This window comes from Cebus imitator, unplaced genomic scaffold, assembly GCF_001604975.1.
Source record: "Cebus imitator isolate Cc_AM_T3 unplaced genomic scaffold, Cebus_imitator-1.0 Scaffold28, whole genome shotgun sequence".
Lineage (NCBI taxonomy): Eukaryota > Metazoa > Chordata > Mammalia > Primates > Cebidae > Cebus > Cebus imitator.
The window spans coordinates 6,915,394-6,923,959 of record NW_016107343.1 but is presented as its reverse complement, the minus strand read 5'-3'; the positions used below and the strand labels follow the sequence as shown (position 1 = coordinate 6,923,959).

The 8,566-nt window shown below is 47.3% G+C and overlaps 1 protein-coding gene across 3 annotated transcripts; it reads right to left on the bottom strand.

Moving 5' to 3' along the window:
• Window positions 1-3,141: 3,141 nt before the first annotated feature.
• LOC108300634 (histone H4 transcription factor) lies at window positions 3,142-8,078 on the bottom strand. Of its 3 annotated transcripts, XM_037736732.1 has the most exons (9): window positions 6,888-7,117; window positions 6,208-6,319; window positions 5,873-6,025; window positions 5,556-5,610; window positions 5,280-5,357; window positions 5,073-5,193; window positions 4,852-4,990; window positions 4,639-4,763; window positions 3,695-4,106 (listed from the first exon to the last, which is right to left on the bottom strand). In XM_037736732.1, the coding sequence occupies exons 5-9, from the start codon at window positions 5,290-5,292 to the stop codon at window positions 3,695-3,697; spliced, it is 810 nt and encodes a 269-aa protein (XP_037592660.1). In that variant the 5' UTR covers window positions 5,293-5,357; window positions 5,556-5,610; window positions 5,873-6,025; window positions 6,208-6,319; window positions 6,888-7,117. The 3 variants fall into 3 exon arrangements, with proteins under 3 accessions (XP_017379001.1, XP_017379000.1, XP_037592660.1); XM_017523512.2 differs by lacking the exon at window positions 5,556-5,610 and having other exon boundaries at window positions 3,142-4,106; window positions 6,888-8,078; XM_017523511.2 differs by lacking the exon at window positions 5,556-5,610 and having other exon boundaries at window positions 3,142-4,106; window positions 5,280-5,387; window positions 6,888-8,070.
• Window positions 8,079-8,566: the final 488 nt, after the last annotated feature.

The window sequence follows — 8,566 nt, the reverse complement described above, 5'->3', positions numbered from 1 at the left end:
TTTTTTTAAGACAGCATTCCATCACCCAGGCTGGAGTGCAGTGGTACAATCACAGCTTACTGCAGCCTAAACTTCCCTGGGCTCAGGCAATTCTCTCACCTCAGCCTTCCAAGTAGCTGGTACTACAGGCATGCACCACCATGCCTGGGCTAATTTTTGTATTTTTTGTAGAGATGGAGTTTCGTCATGTCACTCAGATTAGTTGTGAACTCCTGGGCTCAAGTGATACACCTACCTTGGCCTACCAAAGTGCTGGGATTACAGGCATGAGCCACTGTACCTGGCCCCTTTTTCAGTTTTCCTTTTTAGTTGACACTTTTTTTGAAACAGAGTCTTGCTCTGTCGCCCAGGCTAGAGTGCAGTGACATGATCTCAGCTCACTCCAACCTCTGCCTCCCAAGCTCAAGCAATTCTCCTGCCTCAGCCTCCCAAGTAGCTGAGACTACAGGCACATGCCACCACACCGACTAATTTTTGTATTTTTACTAAAGCCGAAGTTTCCCCATGTTGGCCAGGTTGGTCTCGAATGCCTGACCTCAAGTAGTCTGCCCACCTCAGCCTCCCAAACTGCTAGGATTATAGGCATGAGCCATTGCGCCTGGCCATAGTTGACACTTTTTTATATCCACCCAGTTCTTCTAAGTCCTTTGTGGTTGTGGACTTGTCCCAAATAAGAGAAAACAAGTATCTGCTTCCAACTCCTGGCCCACCTGCCTTCTCTCCTGTCCCTAGTCCCTTTAAGGAAGACTAAGACAGGGTGTCTCCTTAATCTTCAGATACCATGATGCTGGGACCAGGGTTGACTCTAGATGAAACTCTAAGGTAACCAAATTAGGATAGTCACCCTCCTCCCTCGCTCCTGGTGGGAGCCCACTGTCATCCAGTGCAGTTTCAGTATCCTTCCAGAAGCCTCTGGCTGCCTAGGCTACTTAACAATGACTCCTCACTCCCAGTCCACTACTTTCTAAGTCATGCCTACTGATCCCAGAATCCCAAGTCACCCCTTCTCCTAGGGAATGGGATCACATGGTACCAGACCAGAATCTCTTCTGCTGTCTCCATGGTCCAGATAGAGCAATGGGATTTGGTGTGGGCCTGACTGAGACTAGTAGGCAAGGCTGTTTTTTCTTTTTGAGATGGAGTCTTGCTCTGTTGCCCAGGCTGGAGTGCAGTGGCGCGATCTCGGCTCACTGTAACCTCTGCCCCAGGTTCAAACGATTCTCCTGCCTCAGCCTCCCAAGTAGCTGGAACCACAGGCATGTGCCACCACATCCAGCTAATTTTTTGTATTTTCAGTAAAGACACGGTTTCACCGTATTAGGCAAGACGGCCTCAATCTCCTGCACTCATGATCCACCCGCCTTGGCCTCCCAAAGTGCTGAGATTACAGGTGTGAACCACCATGCCCAGCCAGGGAAGGCCCTTTTCATAGAATGCTGGCCTGTTCCCTAAGGCACTATTCATGGAAGAATGGATAAAGTCATTCGTGCTGCATTACTCAAGGGGCAGCCCAAGCTAGTGCTTAGAACACCAGTAAAACAAGGGAACTGAAAAATGAAAGAAAAAATTAGAAACAGAATTTGATAACCTATATACAGTGTACATCTTAAGTATAATGATGTTGAACTTTCTTAAATGTTTCAGAATATTTTCATTCTGATTACATATGAAAAATGGGACATGACAATCTTTTCAGAGTTTAGAACCTTAAAGTCTTCAAGTAGTCTTGGTTAGGTGGAAGGTCTCTTCCTGGATGAAACCTTTCCTGACTCCTTGCCCAGGTAATACCACCTACTCCTATTTGGAACCTTCTAAATGTACCCTATTCTAAACTTCTATCACCCAGGAACCTTCTAAATGTACCCTATTCTAAACTTCTATCACCCAGCTTACCTAGTCTTTCCTTGCTTCTACATTGCAAGTCCCTTCAGGGAAGTCCTAGGTTTTATTCATCTTTGTACCCTTAGTACCTGTGCCTGGACTATAGTAGGAACTCACTAAATGGCTGATGGGATTGATGAAGAGATTGTTTTTTTTCCCTTTCCACAAATAGACACACACAGGTTTTCTAATAATAGAATTAGGTCTTTAAAAAAAAAAAAAAAAAGGCCCAGAGGTCCTTTTTGGGTAGCTTCCTGTCCACCCAAGACTATTTCCTTGACCTCTCCAGCGTAGCAGCAGACCATAAAAATGGACACAGCATGCTGAGAAGTAGCTGAAACAGCCTAAAGAATGGTTCTTATGGCCAGGTGCGGTGGCTCATGCCTATAATCCCAGCACTTTGGGAAGCCAAGGTGGGCGGATCATGAGGTCACGAGTTCAAGACCAGACTGGCCAACATGGTAAAACCCCATCTCTACTAAAAAATACAAAAATTAGCTGGGCATGGTGGCTCATGTCTGTAATCCCAGCTACTTGGGAGGCTGAGGAAGAATTGCTTGAACTGGGACCCGGGAGACAGAGGTTGCAGCGAGTCAAGATCATGCCACTGTACTCCAGCCTGGGCTACAGAGTGAGACTCGATCTCAAAAAAAAAAAAAGAATGGTTATTTTGGGAGGTTTCAGTCTCTTTGAGAATCCAGTAAAAAACTGATCCTTTCCCCAGGAAAATGCATTCAGACACACAATTTTCTAGTTTGGTTCCTGGACCACTTGACTGTCCCTCTTCCCTGAGAGGCTTCCAAATCCACTCTCCACCCCTAGCTTCCCTCCCACTCCCACAGGTAAAGAACCCCTACTCCATGCCCAGCCTGGGCAACAGAGTGAGCCTCTGTCTAAAAAAAAAAAAAAAAAATCCCTACCCTAGAGGCACTGGGTTCTAATCAGTATTGAGAGTGAGGCCATGGTCAGCTGCCCTATCCTGATGAGCCCATTCTTGTTCATTCTAAAATTCTGTAACACTACTACTGCCCACTCACAGCCAAAGACCTGGGGCCTCCACGGAAATGGCATATAGTCTGAGAAGAAATAGAGATGTTTCACCAAGGGGCGGAGGAAAGGACAACAGGACAGTTAAGCAAACAAAAAACAAACCACCTGAGTCACCAGAAGGGGAACAAGCCTAATCATTCAGCTCCTCTTCTGAACAGCTATATCTCCTCATTACCTAGTAAACTGCCACCAAATGTAAGAAGAAATGAGTAAGAGTTCAAGCATTTCTTTTATTACCAAAAACAATCGTTAATAAACACACTCAATGCCTCCAATTCTGTCCCTGAGGATAACCATGAAAGTCCTTGGGGTTGTAGAGGAAACCTTAAGAGGAAAATGGTTAATTGGTTCTCAATGCCTTGGCTGGTGATGAAGAAAGGACCCTTGTAGGGACGCATCACATGCCACCCTTGGGCCTAAGGACCTCTAAAGATGGGAATGGATGTGAGCTAAGGATTTAATCACTGTCAAGCATGTCTTGGGGGTTATGGTTAAGTCTGATAACAGCCCCTTTAATAAGAACACACAAATCCAGGAGCCCCTCAAGAATACAAAGTCCTCAGGCTCCTCACAAAATGCAGTCTGGCAGAAACGGGAAGTCTTTAGAGTCCGCACAATGATGCAAACTTGGGCCAGAATGGACCACACTCCTCTCAGCACCACTCCTAAAGGCATCCATTGGCAACGGCTGCCCAAGGGACACTGCCACTTGCCTGGCTCAAATTCTGGGGCCTGGGGAAGAAGTGGTCTGGCTCTGCGGCCTTCACACCATCTGGATCTCTGGCTCCTCAGCTATTCCTTGAAACTTTTCCATGATATCCCCTGAGGGTGGCTCAGGGGCTGGGGGAGGCTCTCTCGGGCCTTCAGAGAGCACATAGTAGACAATCTCTTGCTGGCCTTCAGCACTGGTCTGATTTACCACATGGATGACAGAACTGGGGTTGTCCCGAGAGGCCGAGAGGGCTGTCCCTTCGCCGCCCTTGCCCTCTTCCTCTTCTTTACGTCCTGGCTCCTCTGGCACTGTTTCTAGAATAATGCCCTGCAGGCTGCTCTCATTCAGTGATGCTTCCAGGCCTGATCCCTCTTGTGGTTGCTGCAACAGTTGCTGTGTCAGCTCTACACTCTCATAGCGAACGAGCTGCAGCCGCATGTAGCCATCTTCATGTTCCTTGTACCTGGTGAGGTAGGAGCATAAAGGGCAGCAAAGGGGGATACAGAAATGGCCTGGAGGCTGGCAAAGTAAGGAACAAACATGAGGGATGGAAGAAGTCCTGAATTCCAAGTGACAGGAGTTAAAGACAAAAAAGGTCTTTATTAGAACATGTAGAAGAAAAAGCAAGATGGAAAGATCATTACTTAAAATGGAAAGTTTTATGTAGAAACCCAATCAGAGAAACACACAGACTGACTGACTGTGTTGGAGGATGAGAGTGTCAAAGGATTTATGAGAAGGCCTTGGAGCCAAGGATCAGAACCCTCTAGTTCTGGCTGCAGGACTTTTTGGCACCATTTATTGGGTTTGGCACCATGCCTACAAGATTCAAAAAAACAGAAAAATAAGCTTTGCTACCCCACTATTCTTAGGGTTCTCTGAATCTAAATGGAGACGGTAGACATAAAACCACCATCAAATTAAGGTTTTTAAAACATGTTGAAAAGGTATAAAAACAAGTGTGTTAATCTGGGAAGGAGGGTTGGGAGACATACCGAAAACGGGGATGCCCTGAAGGCCACTTGAACTGGTGCTTCTTACGAAGGTGCACGGTGAGGTTGTTACCCCGTGTGAAGCATTTGTCACACACATGACATTTGTACCTTGGCTCAGAGTCTCCCTGATGGGGAAGGGAGAAATGAGACCAACTTTTCGCCCCAGGGTCGCCCATACCTCCACTAGCCCTTCCCACCAACGGCCTCACTCACTTCATGTACTTTGCGGTAATGGGACTTGATAGAGCAGAGGGAACGGGCACTGAAGGTGCAGTTCTCAAAATCACACCTGTAGGCTGGCTCCTCGCTGTGGGTATCCAGGTGCTTCTGGAGGTCAATAAGATTCTTGCAGCTGCCATGAGAAATCAGGAGGGATTGGAGGACATGGGGAACTCTGGAACACAAACTGTTTTCTGGTCCCTGGTTCCCCTTACCTGTAGTCACAACAGTCACATTTAAAGGGCCGGTCCTCACTGTGACGAAAGCGCATGTGGTTGCGGAGAGAGGAAGGCAGTGGACAAGTCATGTCACACAGAGGGCACTTATAGTGATTCACTGAGAGGAGCAGAGAGGAGGCTGTGATGTGAGAACTTGTAGAACGTTGGAGGGCAGCAGGGAGGCTGGGGGCTGCAGGCACTCACCATGGTTGCGCATGTGGTCCCGCAACAGCCGCTCTGTGGCAAATCTCTTGGAACAGTGAGAACACTGGAAGTGCTGCTCTGGGGTGGGGCAGGCAGAAGAAAGAAGGGCTGTAGGGGATAGTGGAGAGGCACAAAAAGGAAAGGAGAACCATCCCAGGCAGAAGGGAACCACCCAAGGAGAAAAGGGGAGCTTAGGGAGCTATGCATGGACACAGTATCATGGAAAGAGCATGGGACTTGGAGAACCTGAGTTAGAATTCCAGCTTCACCACTTACTAGCTGTGTGATCTCAGGTAAGTGATTTAACCTTTCTGAGCCTCAGTTTCCTCATCTGCAAAAAGGGGGATAAGAAGCCTACCTCATGGGGCTGTTGTGAGGATTCCCTGATATAACTGATATGACACACAGTAAGTACTGAATAACAATGTCTATAAATCTGAATCAGCAAAGAGACTATGGGAGGTACCTGAGCCCAAAAAGAAGAGGGAGCCAAGAGGCAGGTCTCTTCAGGCAGCCACCCCCACTAGACACATGCCCCTAACCCATTCCAAGCAGCACAGCCTGCATCCACCCCACTTCCTCTGACTACTTACGATCCAATGAGGTCTGGCGACGGATGTGATCTAAGAACTTGGTATTGTTGGCAAACATGCCCCCACAGGTGGGGCAGGCTACCACTTTCTCCTGGGTATGGCTGCGGAGATGCTCCCGAAGTTTACTGCGGTCCTTGAAGGTGCAGGTACAGCCTGGGAAGGAACCCTGTCAGTCTCCAGCCACAAAACCCCAGTTTTGGCTAGGATCTAGTACCCCTGAGACTCTCCAGCCAGTAGCCAACCTTGTCCCTAGAGGACTCCCATCCCTTCCTGTCCTAGCTCTTCACCAACCCCAAGGTTTCTTCCAGAGGCCAGAAGTTAAGGAGTAGCCCTACCTTTCCAGCCACACAGCACCACAGGGTTGTCCTTGCCGACTGCTTCATATTCACAGCACAGACTGTGGGCTTCCACATGGCGATAAAACCACTCAGGATTGTCGAAGGAACTCTGTGCCAGGGGCAACTTGGGGTGAGGACTGAGGGTGGGTGGAGGAAATCACCCCTATGTGCCCAAATAATTCTTGGCTCTCTCCCAAATTAACCTGATGGGGATGGGAAAGTTTGAGGAAAGGAGCTACACAGAAATGGAGTGGCCAGGCATGGTGGCTCAACCCTGTAATTCCAGTACTTTGAGAGACTGAGGCAGGAGAATCACTTGAGGCCAAGAGTTGGAGACCAGCCTGGGAAACATACCCAGACCCTGTCTCTACAAAAAATTTAGAAATTAGCTGGGCATGGTGGTACATGCCTACAGTCCTAGCTACTTGGGAGGCTGAGGTGGGAAGATTGCTTGAGCCCAGGAGTTCAAGGTAACAGTGAACTATGAGTGCACCACTGCACTCTAGCCTGGGCTTCAGACTAAGAGCCTGTGTATAAAAATTTAAAGAGAGCAGAAGAAATGGAGAAGAGATACTAGCAGGAATCTTGGAAATGTAAAGCATTCCTGAAAGGGACAAGGCATCAGAGTTAAGATCCCCAGCTTCCTTCCACCCCGATTACTGGCACTGCCTGCTGACCTCACAGTGCTCCCACAGACACAGGAAGTGGTCAGGGATGTCAGGGATGACGTTCCGGCTCTGGAAGTCCAGGATGCAGGGGCCGAGGTCAGCCTGGCTTTGCAAGGCCTGCAGCCCCCACTGTTTCAGCTTGGTGTGGTAGCAGTGGAAGTAGACATGGCGGATGAGGTCAGCAGAACTGTCCAGAGAACAAAAGCCACATTCCTGCCACAAGCAGGAGAATTCTTCCTCTGTAGAAAGGGGTTTAAAAGGAAGAGTCTGACACTTTCCAAGGCTCAAGTCACCTTCCACCTGCAGCACTAAGCAGAGAGTGAGGAGGCTGGACTCTAACCAAATTACCAGGAGTTCATTTAGCAAATACCAGTATTTAATGACCATAAATTGTGTGCCAGGTTTAGGGACTATAACAAGTAAAAACTGTCCCACTCCTTGCCCTCACATAGCTTTCAGTCAGGGAGAAAGCATAATCATCAAATAATCACATCTATAAATATAAAACTGCGACCAGTGATGAGTGTTACAAAGGGGGGATATATGTGGTGCTACGAAAGTATTAAACAGAGGTAATTTGATGTAGACGTGGGTGTTCTGAGAAGTGTCCACATGTTGAACTCTGAAGGATGAAGGACGAGTATCTGTAAATAAGTGAAGAAGTGTGGTCTAGGGAGAGGTAAGAGTATATGCAAGGCCTATGCCAGAAACAGAGACAGCAGAAATGCCTGGCATGCAAGACCTCTGACTTGAGTTTCTGCAGTTCCTGATGAATATGCTGCCTCTCAATCTCAGACACCTCCCACTTCTTATAAAACCACCAATCCTCCTTCCCCTCATGTTTTGCTCAAGATCTGCTTTCTCCAAGAAGGCCCCATCAACTCTTCCAATCCATTTCCTATCTCTCCAGCATCTCTAAGCACTCTATTTCCAGTGCTTTATAGGAATTAACTTGTTTTGAAACATACATATTTTAGAAAGTATAATCATTCCCCAATTTTTCTTTTGTATAAATATGACTTGACTTTTGAAACTATCAGTTATGGTTCATAGTCACCAGACTTAAAATTTGGGGAGAGAGGAGAGCTGCCTCCATATTTTCTGTAGAATAGAGTTTTTCAGACAGTGTTGTGACCCACTAGTGGTGATGAAATCAGTTTAGTGAACTGCAAGCCACATTTTCTTTTTAAATAAAATAGAACATCGCAGAAAGCATTTAGTAAAAAGAAAGTATTATTTCAATAACTTTTGTGTACAAGGTTATGATACAAAATGTATTCCTGCCGGGCGCGGTGGCTCAAGCCTGTAATCCCAGCACTTTGGGAGGCTGAGGCGGGTGGATCACGAGGTCAAGAGATCAAGACCATCCTGGTCAACATGGCAAAACCCCGTCTCTACTAAAACTACAAAAAATTAGCTGGGCATGGTGGCGCGTGCCTGTAGTCCCAGCTACTCAGGAGGCTGAGGCAGGAGAACTGAATGAACCCAGGAGGCGGAGGTTGCGGTGAGCCGAGATCGCGCCACTGCACTCCAGCCTGGGTAACATGAGTGAAACTCTGTCTCAAAAAAAAAAAAAAAAATGTATTCCTGGGACACATGTTCTCAGAAACTCCCGAGGGCTGTGTCACAGGCAAAATAAAAATATACCAAAAAATAAAAGAAAAACGTATTCCTGCCAGCTGTAATGG